Source organism: Gymnodraco acuticeps, unplaced genomic scaffold (genome assembly GCF_902827175.1).
Source record: "Gymnodraco acuticeps unplaced genomic scaffold, fGymAcu1.1, whole genome shotgun sequence".
Classification (NCBI taxonomy): Eukaryota; Metazoa; Chordata; class Actinopteri; order Perciformes; family Bathydraconidae; genus Gymnodraco; species Gymnodraco acuticeps.
Genome location: NW_022990235.1, coordinates 1577702 through 1597416, shown reverse-complemented (window position 1 = coordinate 1597416; position 19715 = coordinate 1577702). Strand labels below are relative to the sequence as shown.

General features: G+C 40.4%; 1 protein-coding gene across 6 annotated transcripts in view; it reads right to left on the bottom strand.

Annotated features, from left to right (window-relative positions):
* Positions 1-19715, bottom strand: part of cacna2d2a (calcium channel, voltage-dependent, alpha 2/delta subunit 2a) — a 134894-nt gene that overhangs the window by 81923 nt on the left and 33256 nt on the right. For all 6 annotated transcript variants that reach the window (XM_034219021.1, XM_034219023.1, XM_034219022.1 and 3 more), the window contains exon 3: positions 16442-16558. In XM_034219021.1, coding sequence (XP_034074912.1) covers positions 16442-16558 — 117 coding nt within the window. The remainder of the gene's footprint in view (positions 1-16441; positions 16559-19715) is intronic.

Genomic DNA, 19715 nt, shown 5'->3' with positions numbered 1-19715 from the left:
CTCCATCCACAAAGGCCCAGCAGTCTGGCAGAGCAAATGCTCTGTGGCTGATCGATCACTCCGATTCAGCCAGCTGCCGGTCTCTGTGTGCGCAGGACCAACATCGATCTCCGCCCCCACCCCGCTCTCCATAGAGAGTAGGATAATAAAGTGAGGAAGAGGATGAAAAGGTGAGAGTAGAGATGGAGGTAGTAAAACTGAGAAAAACAAAAAGGGGGTAGAGAAGCGTGACTCAAACACAGAATTTGGAAGTAATAGTGCTAAGGAAAAAGAAAACTGTGAGTGCTACTGAAATTGAAAAAAATACGTTTATAAAAAATAGTGGATGCATTTATCCACACTACAGTACAAACTAAATTCAGGAAACTATTATGCTGCTTCCCCATAATGGTCTGCTTTATGGCAAGCATCACACACGGCAACAGCCTCTCCTTTGTTGAGAGTTTTTGGGGTGCAGTAGATGCCACCCAGCTACAGACTCAAGGAACACACTCCAGCACACACAGGCACATCCAATTACTTCTCAGCGTTGTGACAGCATTAACTGCCACTGTGCGTTTGGCCCCTAGCAATTAATTGACTTTTAAATAGTCTGCCATTAGTACCAATTTAAATGAATATATGTACTCCTCCGCCTTCACTTAGCATACTTTGCCATGGCTGCCCTTAAGAAGCAGATCAACTGTTTCCTCTGAAATGGTAGAGCAACAAAAGTGAAGACAAAATGAACTATGTCTCTAATATATGTCATTATCATGCATATAGGCCATGATTACAGTATCAGAATCAGATTAGACCTAACCTAAACTTTCCAAGTTTTGTCTGATCTAATGTGACAGCAAGGAATTAATACGTATGTTAGAGATGCAGGAAATTATACTGGTGAGCAAGTGCAAGGGTGTAATTTCCATGTTGGATGTTGAATGCTGAAGCCCAAGATACGAACTTAAAAGGCATTTAAAAATATTGAATGCATATGTTGTGTGAATATTCTCAATATTAGGAAAGATCTCTAAAATAATAAGGCCTACACTTGTTTTACCTGTTAGACCAAACCTATACCCTCGAGTGAAAATGTATAGTGTTCATTATAAACTGTAAAGTATGGGAATGGGGGGGGGGGGGGGGTCAAATGGTAGAGGCTTATTGTGATAAGCTGAACCTGAGCTTGTAAATTGTCCTGTAATCAATGATAGGGATTAATAAGTATCAAAGAGAAGAAAAATAACCAGGTTGCTTTTATCTAAGGTTGCAAAGATTACAGGAGCAAAGGACACACATGAAAAAGGGAGAGAGACATGAAGGGAGGGAGTGAGACGGTAAAAGAGGCAGCGGGAGAGAAAGAGTGAGATAATTATTATCTTCGATGTGGTTTTCCAAGGTCAATATTTGAGATTCTCCTCGTCTGTCTCTCTGAAGCATGACGCCCGCCCAACCCTCCCGTCAGTATTCCTCTCTCCACCTCCAGGCAAACTCCTATCTTTACCTCCCCTTCTTCTCCCATTGCATCGCTTTTCCCCTGTCACTCATTTGGCAGAGGAAGGCAGTGTCCCATCGCCGTGGTCACAGCCTCAAATGAGCCAACTGCTGCTTTTCAAACATAGGATGAATTAAATGGGCAATAAACAAACAAACAACCCTCTTGTTTGTGTAGTTTAGGTTGCCAACCGTCAGAAGAAAAACATCTTTACAAAAACAACCACATCTCTTAGCATTTACTTCATTGGCCCGTGAGGAAAAACACCTGCCAATCATGAGAAGTGTTAGGTCATTATGTTGAGACTAGCTGTCAATGATCAAGACAGTTGGGCAGAAATCATGGAGGATGAGGAGGAGGGAGAGGCAGAGGATGAAGAAGGAGGTATGCTGCAAAGGAGGGGCAGCTGTACCAGAGTTTGACTGTGTGAACTCCTTAAGAATGCTCGAGAAACTATGATCATTTTAGTCTATTTGTTCATAAAAAACAAATGAACATAATTATGTGAGGTTCAGCAGGTATTGCATTTTTGAAGTCACAGTGAAAGAGCAGTTGGTGTCTTTATCTTTCTTAATGTAAAGTATTTCCAGGTAGGCGTGGTATAACTACGATTAGTCTTAATCTAATAATTTGATATTTGAATAATTGTTTTATATTTCCGAGGAAAACTATTAAAAATAGCCTCAGTTCTTTGTTAAAGATCACCTATTATGCAAAATCCACTTTGTCATTCATTTTCTACATCAACATGTGTCCCCTCTGTGTAAAGAGATTCTGAAAGTTTCAGGAAAAAGATTCTCTCACTTTTTGTCCTGATCCATTTATATAAAAACCTGTCTGAAAATGAGCTGATCAGATTTTGGCCACTTTGTGATGTCATAACTTTTTTTTGGCTTGTGTAACCATTAGCCAATCACCAACCAAGGTAACCCCCCCCCCTTATCACCTGAATCTCCTCCTAGAGCACCATTGTGTTCTTTTTAACCAAATATCTCTCAGAGGGGAGTGGCTCCTTATTTTCATCTAAAGTAACAGACACAGAATCAGCACTTTTGAAACAGGGCTGAAACAGAGGGGATTATGGGATGCTGCAATGATCTGTTTGGTATCTCGAGCCAAACACTTCAGAGAAATGTTTTGTATATATCTGAGACCTATCATATATTGAGGAAAAACAGTACAATAGGGGACCTTTAAGGAAAAACAAGACCTCTGAATGTGTCACATCCTCTGAGACATTTATAAACGGAATGATTAATTGAATAATCATTACAGCAACCAACAGCTTCATTAATGGTAAAACAATTGGGAATTGCGGCCGATAGAGTCAAGCAAGACTTTTGGTGACTTCTGAAAGTCACTAAAAAGACATGAACCGTGTGTTGAAGTCGTGAGGGAACCCTGAACCCTGAAGTGTGAAACAGAGCCACCAGGGGGATCTGGGCATTTGCATCTGCTTATGTGCTCTAACACGAATAAAAACTATCTTGTTTGTTTGCATAACCATTACTGCAGGGCCAAAGCCACAACTGATATGAATTGATGCAACAAGTTGAGACAGACTCTGAACATAGTCCACTTAAGACGCTAACACAACAGAAGAGAAGTGACAACGCTCTGCAAATTAATGAAAACTAGGGAATGGAATAAGAAGAATAATTCAATCTGCAGCCTAGTCCTCCAGTCAACCAAGGAGAACTGAGCTGAGAGGAAGAGGAAGTGAGGGAGGAGGGGACGGGGGAGGAGAGAGGGCTGAGGCGTGGGATGCCTTTCTCCCTGTGCAGGGGGGCAAGGTGGCAGGCGCCCAGATAAGCCGGGGCCAAGCAAAGATTAACTGCTTGCTCTGATGGAACAGCAAAATAAAGGCATGCCGACCTCTGCTTCCCTTGGCCTCTCTGCGTGAGCGTCCTTACTCCGTGGGGACAAGTGTTAGGGAGTGTGTACATTTACCATTAAGAGAATGTTTAAACAGAGTCAACAGCAGCCCAGGCAGAAAGAAACCAATGTCATTCCTCCTCTGAGCAACATCAGCTGCACGACCTCTCATATCCTTTCAAAACTCAACTCTTTTTGTCTTTCACAAACTAATCATTTATGGGAGTTCTACACTGAAGATGTACACAATAGCCTTGGTGGGTACACTCCTATGAAGAGCACTTCCAATACCTGAGGCACAGACGTTACAATGAGACCGCTCTCCTGGTGAAACTGAGCTGTTCTGAAAGAGCTTTGGTGATCCAGTGATGCTGGTTTATTGGATCTTCCTTGTGAAGTTGGGCTCAAGTGTTCAAGCTCTGTTAACTTTGCAAAGAGAAGATATTTCCTTTTACCCCAGGCACTTATAAAGGGATACTGAACGCAGCAGTAAGGGAGAACTGAGTACACTTTCACAAGTGAAATCATTACTGCACAATTCAACAATGTCAGGTAAGTGTATTTCAAGCCGTATAGCCTAAGTTGACTCCCACCAGGCATAAGTAGGGATGGGTACCGAGCCCCGGTATTAAACGGGCCCCGGGGCTGAATTATTAAAGACCGTGGTACCGTTAAGCTCCGACGTTATCGGTCTTTTTATAGGTAGACTACTGGAGACATTTAAAAAATATACGTCATATGTATTATCCTACGCAAACATTATATTGCAGTTTTAGTGTCGCCAACTCCGTTTCTAATACGCAAAAAGACTGCAAAATGTGCCTATGATTATTTTTAGTATTTTCGATATTTCCAATCCAGACGAGAGATCTCTCTCCCCTGTCTGTGAGCGAGGGGGCGGGGCAGTTTACACACACGCAGCTGCTACAGTACATGCAGCAACACACACGGCGGAGAAAGCGCTCCAAGGTGTGGTTACACTTTACCCGTCGCCATGTGGACAATGCTCGTTGCCAATAGTGCAATAAGAGTTTAGCATGTAAAGGTGGTAACACGAGCAATTTTTCTAAACATCTTGCAAAAGTTCCACATTCAGACGGAGAAATGCACCGGGTTCGACTGTCTTTCTAGTAGCTCTGTAGCCCCATCCACGAGTAACGTTTCCACGTCAGGTGTTATGTATGCTAGCAGCAACACACGGAGTTAACTCAAGGATACAAACATGGGTTAATGATTAGAGGTAACAGAGTTATTTATTTTGTTAAAGTTTCAGCTATTCTGTTTACAATTCTGTCATCAGATTATTTAATACGATTTGTTAAAACATTGTTGTTTCTTTTGATGTGAAATATTATTTATTTAATTTAAATAAAAGGCAATGTTAATTTACCTTATTTTTTTCTCCAAAAGAACCGATAAGAGTACCGTTAAAGGACCGGATCGATAAGCGGTATCGATAAAAGTAGTAGTACCGTTAAAACCTTAACGATACCTATCCCTAGGCCGAAGCATTTTTAAAAAAAAGTTATTTCAGGATGTTTATTAAATTAAAGATATCATTTGGCGCACAGGTTGTGTTTAACACTCGCGAGTGCAGTTAAGAAAAAGAGAGACAAACACAGATTTATCAGATATAAAGAAACAAAAAAGGAGAGCATGTATGAGGCGATCTATTGTTTTTATTAATCTGCCAACAGCATGCACAAAACATCTCTGTGCATCCCACGGTACCTAAGCAAGTGCGATAGCGGGTGTACAGCCGGTTTTTTAAAGAAAAGACAGTGCTAGGGAGTATGCGTGTGTGTGCAGTGAGTTAAAAGTCAGCAGTTGTACATTTTTACATTTTACGCTGTCTCATATGTTCCTTATATCCTGGTCCCCATTTCCTTATTTATTGTATTCATCCCAGTTACCTGGTTTATTATATGCATGTTAATGTTATGCATTAAGGCCAGTCTTTCAGGATGTAGGCTACCCTTTTGTTTTGTGATTAATAGCCTTGGATCTTAATTAAAAAAACATTGATTTGTCTGGCTCTGTGTATATCCTGCAGTGGAGACTTGACAAATGTAATCACTGTACCCAAAACATAGACTACTGTCTACTAAACACTTGTTGATTGATTCAAACACGTTTGGTAACTTTATGTATGTGCATTTGTCAGGTTATGTAAGAGCACCATACTGTGAAAACAATCCCTGTGGCTCTGATCGACGGTCTCAGGAACTAACAGCTCCTTTTCAGAAAGCAAGCCCCTTATTTTCCTTGTCCATTCCACAAGGAAGAGAAAAAAGGACTCGCTGAAGCAGAACCTGACTCGACATCGCCCTGGAATTAGGGCACAGCCTCGCAGCATCCGGGGCACAAATGGATATCAGGCCAACATTCAGATAAGGATATTTAACAGACCACCAACAGCTTCTTTGCCCACAAGCAACATCTGGCCACCCTCTCGGGATCAAGTTAAAAAGGAAAAACCTTATCGTAAAACAACATGAATACTTCAATTATTAAACTCAAATAAAGTAACAAATGTACACGGTGAATGTGCAATTTCACGGCCACATTCATTACTATGCAAATAACCACTAAGGCAATCAAGCTGTGTTTAATGCCATATTGATTAAAAACAGGAGGTTTCTCCATCTCTTGGGTCTGTATCCACAAAAGTTTGTGCATCGACTTCCTCCCATGGGAACCATTTTGCTGTATGGCCTCTCAGCTGATGAAACTGATAAGAGGGAGCAGGTGGATAATCGGCGGGATGGAGAGGAAGCGGCAGAGGAGGGATCTGATAGGGTGGAGGGATGGAGATTGGAGGTGGGCTGGATTTGACCTGCTTAGCACAGCAATCATTAATGACATATTTTACTAAATTGTTTTTGCCATTCTACAAAAAGGGTCTCACCAGGAAAAGCAGGTGACAGTTTCATGCCATTTTGTTTTCCGAACATGGACGCAGTGCTTATTTCATTTTTTTCACCACACAACAATATGACATATATTTTCTGTTTGATTGCCGAGGTGCTTTTCAAAAGCCTCTTTCATAAAAATGATCTTTTTCAATTGTGTCCCATAGGAAAGAACACAATAGAAAAAATCATCAGTTTTTTAGCACAGCTATTCCCGAGTCAAGTGTCTCTATCTCTCCTTTTCTTTTCCCTCTCTGCAGATACAAAATTGCACATGGGAGTCTTGAAATATATATGTTTTATGCTGCTTGGAGAGACGGCTGCATAAAAGCACAAAGCAGTCATTTCTATTCATTTGTCTCTCGCTGACGGGGAAATGAAGGAGTGAAGCAGATGCTTTTGCTACGTGAACAAGTTGCTTAAACACAGAAAGCATTTTTTCCTTTCAAGAAGAAGTTGGATAATTAGATGCTGAATCAAACCCCCCCTCCCTCCACTTCCTGCCTGGAACCGTATTGTCACTCAAATGAATGACTTTGTGTGAGGCAGGAACACGGCAAAAAATATATAAATCTACGGCTGTACACTGACATTTGTTTAGGAGGAAAAGGGGCAAAGCATCGCATTCAAATGGAGCTGCGAATGGCACATTCAGAGCTCAAATAAATGTGTGCATTGACAATGTGAAAGGAAAGTGCTGGAGGCAGCTTTCTGTCAAGAAACAGATCAGGTTCTGACATTTATTTTGCTTAATGTGGAATGATGCCAACAAACGGTGGGTGGGATGCAGTGACCTTTTATCAGTGGGAGCCATAGACTGGCCCACTACTATAGATAAAATAATCTAGAGAAAGGATAATCTGTTTTTAAAACACAATGCAGCGACCTATCCCTGTGTGTGTGTGTGTGTGTGTGTGTGTGTGTGTGTGTGTGTGTGTGTGTGTGTGTGTGTGTGTGTGTGTGTGTGTGGTGTGTGTGTGTGTGTGTGTGTTTGTTATGACCTTCCACTTTGTGTGTGACGATATTCACAGGTGTTACTGAGGTTACAGGTGGCTTCACTTGAAGGTTAAACAGCCGACGCTTTAACAAATTCTCTCAAGGCTTTGAAGAAGTTTGCCAGCTATACGTTGAGTGAGGTGAGAGTGTCCATTCATGAGTGTGTGTGTGTATTTATATGTGTGAGTTTTTTTGTGTGTCTGTGTGTGTGTAATAGCTTTTTGCTGCAGGTTGTAACAGATGGTTGCTAATGGTAGTTCATAGATCTGAATGACAGGGGATTGGTGAGGAGATTATGGGAGGGGATGTGTGTGTGTGTGTGTGTGTGTGTGTGTGTGTGTGTGTGTGTGTGTGTGTGTGTGTGTGTGTGTGTGTGTGTGTCTACCTCCATGTATATATGCACAATTAGTGGGGATGTGTGTGTGTGTGTGTGTGTGTGTGTGTGTGTGTGTGTGTGTGTGTGTGTGTGTGTGTGTGTATATCCTTATGAAAAACAACTAATAGCTTCTAGTCCTTGGGTAGAGGAAGATAAATGTTACACACTAGAGATAGCTTTAGGGATACCAATTTCTGTCCATCTGTTTGTCGGTGCACCACAGAAATAACTAAACAACAATGTAATGGATTGACATGACGTTTTGAACAGTTATTCATTATCCCCAGAGGATAAAGCCTGCTGACGTTGGTGACCCCCTGACTTTTCATTTAGCTCCACCAGCAGAAGGTCAAAGCTAGATTATCTGGTGAAATAACCCAAAATCAGAGCAATCTCTATTTGTCCAATGCACGGTTTTATGACCAAATACTTCTCTAATAACTAACTGACTGAATGACTGATTAACTAACAAACGTCATACCCATCAGCCTCTGCTGTTATTTGAGCACCAGAGTGCCTAGTTCAACAGAACTTGAGTATGTATGTAGATCCCTGTTTTACCTCAGTATGTGGACCGTTGTGAAATACTTTTTTTAAGATTCAAAACATATATGCTGAATTTAGAGTTCATTTTCTGTTTAAATGTATGCTAATGTAGAGTCTTACTGGTACTGTCATTGATGTAGTTCTCAAATCATACCTGGAGGAATATAATGTGGAATTGCTATGTACTGTTTTCGGAAACATTAAAACAGCATATTATTATTTTCTTCAAACATTTCAAACATTTGCCTCCGTCACAATATTGCATTTGAATTCAGTTTTTAATGGTTTTTGCCGTCGAGACATCCCTCAAAACATCAGTTTGAAACTGAATGGGACCCTAAAGGCATACCTAAAAGATACCACAAATGGTGTATGTCCTCAGGAACCTGATGAAATCTCTCTGAACTACACCGACAGAAATTTGATATGCTTTTGTCAATCAGTGCATGATGCAAGTTGTAAAGTTTCTTTCCTCTATTTTTACCCAAGTAGAGCTCGGCCTACTTCCTATGTTCTTCCCTGATGGGACCTGAGAGCTATAACTGCCTCTCCAAAGGCCTACAGGAAATGGAAAACCAAATTACTTTGTTAGAGTCTCACAGTGGTGGCGGTGGTGGGAGGGCTGGGGTTGTAATGTGTAGCCATGTCTTCTACAACAGCATATACAAAATGTTCCACGCATGTTAAAGTTCTGACTGTTGATTGGGTTCATTAGTTATTCACACCATTTGACCTCCCCACAGCACTGCTCAGACACACTCATTATAAAGCCCTTGTAATTCATTAAGCTCCCTAAATTAACACAAGCCATATCGAGAGGTGCTCGCTGTAACTGAGTGGCTTGCTTTGCCTCGGGGAGATTAATAGTGAGTGCGTGGATCAAGTTTTAATGATATGATGAGGGCAGAGTAGGACTTCAACTGACGGCCATCAGGAGAACGACAGGTTATACATGTAAGAGGACAATAAAATGTTTGCAAATATACGAGTTAAAGACATTTTGTGTCCAAGGAGACTTCATTTTACATGAAGTCCTGATAATAAATAAAACATGAAGCATGAAGCATTCACCGGGAATAAAATAAACGTCTATGCTAGAACAACACCTTTATACTATGGTATTTATGATCCTAGAACACACACTACCATTTATTCTCGCATAAAAACACTTAAACGTTGCCCCAGAATGAGGTGCGTTGGGAGCGAGGCTGAAGGGAAATCTTGCTCCTTCTGAAAGTGAGAGACAACTCCTTCATTTGTCATCGCGTCACGCCAACAGGAGGGATATAATCACTTGCTGCCGGTGGTGTAATTCATTGTGGGCGCACCAGCTGCTGTCGTGCCACTGCTGTCGGGAATGACAGAAACTTAGAATTAAAGTGTTTCAAGTGATTTGAAAAGCCTGGCAGGGTTTTTAAAGATCTCCTTTAAAAGGATCTTTACAGTAGTTATCGATTTCTCGGCACATCAGGAAACAAACAACAGCACATCACTGGCTAACTGGTTGAAAAGATTCACCAGAGGCCGTGTTGAAATCAGTTACCAGACCCACATTAGACAAGGAGGTCTTCACTTTACTAATCCTCCAGTTCTAGTACACACACTTCCACTGAGGGCCAATCCAGATCCGAGTGACAGCTCTCACTACTCAGCTTCACAGTGTTGTGATAGCCGGAGCCTCATTTTTATTGTTGGTGTCCCCTTTAAAAGGCTGAGGGCTAAATGTAGCTGTTATAAATTGGTTATTTGTGCCGGATGCCTGTTCAATTAAAGCCAGTCACTGAGGCGTCTGAGATCTGTGTGAGATCACGACTCAAGTCATCAACCACACACTCCAAGTAGGTGGTTATTCTTGCAGTGTTACTGCTCTAACAATAATTAAAACGGTCGATTCCTTGTTGGCCCGCCATTAACAAACATCTGTATGAAGTATGACTTATCGTTAAACTGAGCACAGTTGCTGCCTTTTCATTTATTATGCAACTATAATGATCAAAGCTACATTTCTCCTCCAGAGACAGATTTATAGAAACATTGGTATTTAGCCTAATAAATATGCATCGGAGCAAGAAGAGTGTGGGCAGCCTCAACTCCTTTTTGCCTTAATGGATTTTTGTAAGCCAGCGATTCCTAAATCGAATGTGTTTTTTAAACCAATTTGTTTAAAGCTACATTCCCCTCATGGAAAAAGTAAGTGAAATAAAAAAGAAGTTAACTTAATGAGACCAGTTTGAGAAGTTTGTGTCAATGTGTCAATCATCTTGGGCTGTCACTCAGAGATACAATTATTAGAAGAGCAAATTGATGGCTAAAAAACAATATATGAATAGGGTAAGAACTACAAACTTAAAATAAATATAATGAGGGAAAAGTGCATGAATGATGGCCTGCTGCTACCGTTTTGCAGTATAATAACTGTTCAGTGTCAGCTAGAATTCCCTCAGTTCTTTCTTGGAAATACCAGTGGGAATTCACACCTGTGCCAACACGCGCGTGCTCATGCTCCTTTCAGCATGCATGTCGGCTGTGCGTGCCATGTGCGAGAGTATGTGTCTCAGTGAATTATTAATGGATGTAATGTGATGACAGATGACTCGGAGCGGACCGTCCCTCCCCATCCCTGACCTGGCTGTGTCGTCTTGGTTTCCACGGTCAGGAGGAGACGCAGGCCCACGCAGTCTGATTGATTAATTCTGTCAAGCACACTTTTGCTGTCCCTGCACAGTGTCCGGTCCGAGCTCTCCTGCAATCTCTCACAATCACTATCAGCATGACTGCAAAAGTCACAGAAGATTTCCATCATTCCTGATGGAGAACCTGCCCACTGTCCACCACTTTCTTCAATTTGTTTAATGTCCATCTTCAATCAAACAGGGGTGATTGTCATGTCTCTTGTAGTTTTGAATAACCTCTAATAGAGAGTGGCAGGTTTGTTTATGTAACTTCAGAGGAAGCCGAGTTTACTTTGTAAAGAAAATACTTGCTGTAGAACAAAACAGTGGTGAAACCATCAGTAAATAACATTTTACTTTTTAACTTTTTTATCCTTTCTGACGCCGCACCCCATCTTCACTCTCTAGCTCTCACTCTTGCCACTTTGATGTTGTGCTATGATATAAAACGTTTTTCAAGAGAAACAACACGTATGGATGCTGTGACATTTCTTAAGATATTGGGGAAGTAGCTGGACAATTTAGCTGTCAACATCCTATGTGTGACTAAAGTACACATCCATTTAGCTTCTCGATTAAAGATATTTCCTCCACAGCAGCTGTCACTGTGTGGTGAATTTTCCATATATCTATTTACATGGGTCAATCTTTTATATCCATAATGGTGGAGTGACTCACAGAATTCAGCATGCACACTTCTTCAACTAAGTGTATCTCCCTTTTATTGTATCTGCTTCCTGCCATTGAGGGTTAACCACTCACTTGTGTTGCTCAGAATTTTTTCTTGGCTGTAATAATGAAAGAATATTCAATCAGGCATCGCCTCTCCCTATTCCTGCCACATTTCCATGGTTTGATCCGGCAATGTTCTCAATAAACAACCCAGTAGCGGGCTGGGTGTGTACCCATCAAGGAGCCGAGAGGCAGCCATGCTTCAGCCTTTAAGTGGTATTGGAATAGTATTGAAATCTGTGTAATTGGATTAGACCAACCTTTTTCCCCTCGCTATTTCACCAGTTCACTCTGTGAAATCAGAACTGAAGAGCTTTGACAATAGTAGTTTTGCTGTGCAGCGGCTGATGGGAATGTAACATGATCTCTGTCTGTAGCTCCTGGCCTCCACTTCCCTCCCGGAGGCAGTCAGATCCCAGCAGCAGCCTGACTGACAGCCGGCTCTGCCCGGCTCTGACTGACAGGGTACAGGATGCTGTGAAGACTCAGATAGATCAGAGGGGCCCAACTGATCTCAGGCCTCTGCGGCGATCATATAGAGCTTCACAAAGAGGAGCACATGGAGGGATGAGGGCTCAGATCAGTCTGGGAGGTCTATCTCACCCGTTTGGCTTTATACCTATGACAGGTAACATGACGGGCTGTGTTCTCTCTGGCTGCTCTGGATAAAAAGCCTGTCAGAGAGACAGTCTTGTGTCATTGTGCAGGTGTGAGCCTGTTGCTCTGCTCACATGTTTATATCGGAAGACACAGTGAAAGTACAAAGAGGAACATTTACCGTTGTATGTGATTGTTACTTCTCCAGCAACATGATCTAAAATATTTAGGCAAGAGGGTTAAAACTATTTTCAAGTTTTTTTCCAGTGAGTGTGATCACATTATTTTATACTTCGTCTAGTGGCCGGAGGGGAAATTAAATCAGTTTATGTTTGCAAGGATTATTCAGGCAGAAGAGAGTATGGATTATAAGATACTTGTATAAAATACTGCATTTGACATGTCTAGGGAGAAAAGAGGTAAGACGCTTTATTCCCTAAGAATATGCTAAATAGTATTCTAGGAATATATATATTTTTAAATACATTTATCATTAATTTATCATCATAACCTTTATTCTTCGTATTTGTTGAATTGTATCCCTGCTTATAGATACATTCAACTTTTTATTTTACTATTAAACTGACAAACACTGTGTAAAATGTGTTAATTATTCCTGTAGAAAGCATAGCAAATAGTCCTCAGAAAGACTGTATATGGCAACAGAACATTATACTGACTTCTGAATGAAGATCACTTTATTTCCTGCTCAAAACAGCCTCAAGCAACAGATGGGTATAATGGAACTTACAAAGAACAGAACAAAATAATACAGCGGATAAGTCGCTGTATGTAACTCACTTAATTCAAACCTTAATGGCTCAACAATCCTCAAATAAAAACGATGAGTTGAGGTGTCAGCTGTTCAACCTGCCTATGAAAAGAAATACATTTAGGAAAAGTGTCCAGCGGCAACATGCAAGCCGGTCAAGCCTATTGTGGTTTGTGTTACATTTTAATTTTGGCAGCGACCTGAGAATCGAATCATTGTTTGAGAACTAAGATGGCTGGAGCCACAGGCAAGAAAGAGAGAGCAGAGGAGTGGAGGAGATTAAGGAAAATGAAGGGAAAGAATAAACATCGGGGAGGCTTTAGACAAAAATTAAGTCAGCTTATGCAGCATCGGTTTATGGGTGAGGAAAACATCAAGTAAATATCACTTTGAGTTATATTTTATAGATATTTAGATACCTATTTATTCTTTAAGGGGAAAGTAAGCATACATTGTTGAATTAGTTACACAAAATGTGGATATCACAGCTGAGATGAATGATACATACAGACTGTGTTATTTGAGCTGTCTATGCCGACTGTTGCATTGCAGTAAAAAACCCTGGCTACAGAGTGAGGTGAACAAAAGGACGCTCACCTACTGGATTATTTTTTTTTTCCCCTTTCCAACTAAGCAGAGCATTTCAACGATTAAAATATGTTGCTAATTTAAGAATTAAGGCTAAACTAAATCCAGAGCACTAAGAAAGGCTCCCTTGCCCACTTTATATCGGTAACTGAATATTTAGAGTCAATGTGTATTTTCTCATTAGTAATATAAACATGAATTACAACAAATCACCCCGAGCTGTATTTAAATAGGTTGCAGAAGAATAATTTCTTCTTGCATGTGCACACGTGCCTGTACATACAAACACACACAACTCCCCTTAAAAGAAAAAAATGTGTGACAGAAAATATTTTGGACTAAATAACCATTAAAGGGGGTAAACACAGACTGGAATATAAAACGCAGTCAATACTGTGCTGAGCGGAGCTTGAGACCTTCTTATCTACAAACTGTATTAGGACTCTTTCTCCCCGGTATGAATAATAAGTCCACATAAATGTTTCTGACCACACTATTACAATTTATTTGTTTTGGTGGAAAAATGTAATTCCTAACCTGCCGGAAAAAAACTAAAGTATTAACTCGTTGCATGTTGGTTAAGGTTTGATTTATATAACAACATAATGAATCCTATTTCTTTGCATTGCTGGTTCCCTTTTTCAATTTGATCATCTTCCTTTTTTCTCTCTTCTTCTTTCGATTTTTTCACCAAACTCTTTCTCTCCCTCCAACCAACCTCCGGCTCCCTCGCTACTTCCCTCCTGCTTGCTCCTCATTTTTAAATCTATGAATTTCTGAACATCATTTTCTTGATTTTTCCACGCCCCGGGGAGTCGTTCCCATTCCAGCTATTCTCTTTTTTCACCTCATTTCCTCCCTCCTGAGTGAATCTCCCGGACAGGATGTGAGGTGACAGCGTGGCCTGTGGAGGTTAGGGTGTGGGTGTGTGTGTGTGTGTGTGTGTGTGTGTGTGTGTGTGTGTGTGTGTGTGTGTGTGTGTGTGTGTGTGTGTGTGTGTGTGTGTGTGTGTGTGTCATTGATGTGAAGGTGGGTATATAGTTCTGTCCCCTTCTTCCCAAAAGGAAACGATGGTGGATGGTCAATGCCATTCCAAAACCATTCATAAACATGAACACAGGATACGTACAGTGAAGCCTTCCTCCTTTTAGGACAAGCAGTTGAATTAACCGTACCTTTGAGGGAATTCCGCTCCTTTCCATGAGAGTGCTTCATCCCACAAGACCTCATGCTCTTAAAAGATTGACACTTCTGCCCCTTTACAACCTTCTCAAATGTGTAAGAAATCGTCAAAGCTTTCGCCCTGAGTTACTATATCTGGTCAGAAACAGAACCAGGGTATTGGAAGCTTTGATTAATGTGCATGAGATTCAAATTATAAATACTGAGTGACAGTTGTTGTGACGTTAATGCTTTTCTAATGTGTTTGAACATCTATGTGTAAGTTAAAGAGAAAATGTGATACATGTAGGGGAGTGTTCGAAATATGATACGTCTTAAAAGCACATTTTAACCTCATCAATTCCAGCTTGTGTGTGCAGCAGCTCATGCACAATACGATTTAGATGATCGCAGTCATATAAAGAAATCATTGTGTGTGTGTGTGTGTGTGTGTATATGTGTGCAGCTCTTTATGTATATGACGGTGTAGATGATTGTGAATCATGAAAACTGATTAAAACGATTGTGTGTCTCGCTGCTATGGTAATAAAATAGAACAGATTGAGCTTTAAATAGCCATAATAACAAAAAGTAATCAGCTAACTTGGAAAATATATGCCTCAACTTTGAGACAGGGGAAAATATTTGGATTTTGAAATTGGAATTTCTCCATACTTACACTTATGCTCCTTTTCTTTATCTCTGGCTTTTAAAAATAAAAAATGGATTGTGTATACTTTTCTAATTTCCCTGCTTGTCAATCAGCTTCCCTTCTTCTAGACCCCCCCCCCCCCTCTCCCATCTCCTCTTCTCCAAAGGGTTAGAGGTTCCCCACTGTGAGAGCAAAACTAATTTTAACTAATCACAGGGCTGTCTGAGCAGAACGGTGGTAATAATTGTATCCCAAAATGCAGGACATTGAAATGATAACCTCTGAAATAACCCTTCTTCTCATGCATCATACAAACTGTATCTCAGAATACAATCCTCGTGGATTCATCTTCTTATTATAGACACATGCATTTCCTAACATTCGGTCTATATGCTGTAAAATGTATTATCTCTTCGATTTACACACGGCATCTATTGCACGTCTGTCCGTCCTGGGAGAGGGATCCCTCCTCTGTTGCTCTCTCTGAGGTTTCTCCCATTTTTTCCCCTTAAACTGTGGTTTTTCTCCGGAAGTTTTTCCTTGTACGATGTGAGGGTCTAAGGATAGAGGGTGTCGTTTTTCTCATACTGATATTCTGAACAATCTGTGCTGTTGTATTTGCTGTAAAGTGTCTCTACTGTAGGCTATTTTTATTATATGTACAGCACTTTGGCTCGACCAAAAATCGTTTATAAATGTGCTATATAAATAAAACTTGATTTGATTTGATTTGATGTACGCACGCAATGTTAAACAAAGGAAAGAAAACTGCAAACGAGAGAACAGTAAAAATAATATAAACTGGAATAATTAGCTAAAAGGTTTATATGAAAAGAACTCCACCACTTCATGGCAGATTTTAAAATACTGAATAAACTTGATCTCTTTCCATCACCAAAATGTCTAACCCCATGGAAAGGACATTCACTTTGATTCATTATAAATGTATATCTACTAAGAAGAAAAAGACAAGAGGATTACAAAATAAAGAATATGATATGGTTGATTCAGATTGTGCGAGTTTACATACATTGCTTTACATATTTTATAGTGCATGTTTGTACGCAGGTGCATGGTCCTCTTACCTCCAGGGCTTTCCTCTTACTGATGAGAAGCTTGGAGATGTCCCGTGCCACTCGCTCCACCAATTCCTTGGGGTTGTTCCTCTTGATTTCAAACTGGCTCTTCTTCTCATTATAAATCTGCAGACGGAAAACATAAGGAATAAAAGGTCAGATTACCCGAGCCATTAGTTTAATCAAGAAGATCACAGAGGAGCAGTTTGATTATTCTCAAGGTAGCACACAGGATGGTAAACATTTACTGTAGAGCAAGCAGTACGCAGCCTGGAGCTTTACCCATAAGCCTCGGCAATGTAGGAGAATTAAACACAGAACAGAGCCCTAATGGCAAAGCACTTAGCTAGCCAGCTGCAGTCTGGCAGTCAGGATCAAATTAAATAAATGCAAACTCCAGCAGATCCTCACTGCTGGGTGAACATCTTGTATCTCCACAATGTTAACCAACACAAGCAGCCTTTTTTACAACTTGGCAACAACACATGTGTGACTTAATCCAACGGGTTAGTGAAGGCTATCCGAAACAGAACAGGCCGAAGAATTTTTGTAACCATGAAGGACCTTAATCCCCAAGCTAAAGTGCATGCAGGAATTTCAATATTTTCACTTGAAAGCAGCAATATATCAAGCACTCTTGGGCATTAGCTAAATGAAATCAGGTAAGAGCCATTAAACTTACAAAGACTTTCAAACCACAAAAAAACAACTAAGAGAAATGGGTATGGGATGCCATAAGGGACCGGGATGTTTGAAAAGCAGCATCCAGAGGCAGAACGACAGATGCCTGGACCGCTGACAGAGGAAGGTACTTGGAAGATTAGTCTGCTCCCCCTGGAAGAATTGTGAAGGCTGAGTCAGCTGCCCGGGCTCTATAGGATCTGTAGTCTACAACAGAGCACCTCCCGAAGGATTACCACTTATCCTGCTGCCCTAAGACACCGCAAGACCCACTTTCACACCATAAAACCATTTTGTATAGTTCTTTGCTAGAAAACCCAGGAAAGCTTGTTGTTGAGTTTTTTTAATGCAATGATAGGCTTAAAAGCTGCAGTTACTAAGGCTGTGCGTTTAGGTAATTGCTGTTATTTGGGGTTCTCTAAATTCACTTCAATCAATCATTTACTCAAGTAATTACACACAGAGAACTAAGAATTTAAAGAGATTGCTTTAAGGTTGCTGTTGTTTTTTTTCTCTCAGTAAGGCCCGATATATGCGCTTTAAATACGAGCAGTATGTTAATGTGCATGTTGATTTCCAGTATACATCTGAATATCTAAAAAACTGGGTCTGTGGTTACATTGCTTGCGTGTGGTATAAATGTGAATATATATCAATTTATCTCCCTTACCAAGGCTCTTTGCAGGCTTGAGTAAAGTCCGGTCAAACATTTTGTGGCAAATAAATGTCCAATTGTGTGTCATCTGACCAGCAATAAAATATGCTTACTGATGATGCTTACGCAGACTGACATCACAGGTCAACTAGATCACATCACTTCAGAAATTATTTTTTTTATTAAACATTTTGAGATGCAGAGGGTATTTTTGTTTGTCCCATACTCCATGATGTTGCTAATTGGTTTTCTCAATGTGACAACACCAGACATAACCATCTAACATGAAGTGGCAAGTCTGGCTTTTTTTCCAGGTGCAGAGAACACTAGCACACTAGGCAAGGCAAGGCAAGGCAAGGCAAGTTTATTTATATAGCACTTTTCAACACAAGGCAATTCAAAGTGCTTTACAAAAAATGAAAGAGATTAAGAAAATGGCATTTAAAATCAGTCATTAAAAAGAAAAGATAATAAAATAAACATTAAAAGAAAAAAGTACATGGATAAAAGTTACAGTGCAGTCTAATATATGAATAGTTCAATTAAAAGCAGCGACAAAAAGAAAAGTCTTCAGCCTGGATTTAAAAGTAGTCAGAGTTGTAGCGGACCTGCAGGTTTCTGGGAGTGGAAATAGTGGTTAAATACCACAGTTAGACGTGAGATAAAGCAAAGCATGAATATCTGAATCAATTGCTTATGGTATTGGTCAGGTGTGAGAATAATTCATATGTAAGACTAAATCAAGGTGTGGAACAAAGCTAACTTATGTGTCAGTAAACAACCAGTAAAGCTGGGTTCAACCTACACTCACACAGAATAGAAAATGAGATCACAAAATGTTGTTATTATGCAATAAGGAAGTAAATGATGATTTGTAAAAAGGTATGGCCCGTCTCCTGACTCCTGCTACTGGTGGGCTGAACGGTTGGCTCTGTTCAAAATAAGTAATTGTTTGTATTGTGATTGATGTTATGAACCAATTAAACTAAACTATTGTGGCCTTCCAGTGACTAAGGTGTTTGAGATTCGATCCCAACACACTTCAGTACCCACAACAATTAGATCAAACTCGATTAAATGAACCACATGGTCTAAATCAGAGATCTCGTGATTGAATGGGTACCACCCAAACATTCTCATATTTGCCAGGGTAACAATCCCTTTTCTATTATATATCTATATTATGTCTGAGGGATTGATGTGTTGATGTGCAGCAATTAGGAAAAGAAAACGCTGGCTTCCATACGATCCGTCTCTGTCGAGCTGAAGGCTGGGCAGGCGGCCAGAGGCAGTTTCCCTTCCCCGGCCCACCGAGCAGGCAGACCTGGCCCCAGAAGCGGCGGCCATGCCAGCCGAGCACTCTGACGAGATTGCCTGGTGTCTTATTTTGGCCGCCCTCTGAGGGATAAGGTATCCTGCTTAGTTTAAACACTTTAAACTACTTTTCAAAGTGAAATGTGAAGGTCAAATCGGCATAGTCCATCATGACGCAACAACAAATAATCATTTTAAATGTAAAAACAGGTGGTTCAATTATTTGAGTTGCATTTATTTCAGGTGCTCATACCGAAAAAGTCATTAGACTGCAATTCAACAGTCCATGCACGCACACACACACACACACTTAAAAGGAATTAGTTATTACCCTTCAGTTCTGAATGAGGCAGTACTCGGCACTGAGAATCACGTGAGTATTTACGCACATGAACATACCCACACATTTGCACATACGCACACGCAGTGACACACACCATTCAAAGAGCTTTTTTTTCTCAAGGTGGAAGAAGCCATTAATGGAATCTTATTAAACCATAAAACAAGAACAAGGGTTTCTCCGCTCCATTGACAGACTACAAACCCCTGACTCTTTTAAGCAAAGCATTTTTCAAGTTAATTTAAAAAACCATGTCAAATTTGTTTTTAAATCAATATTAATTCCCCTAATGT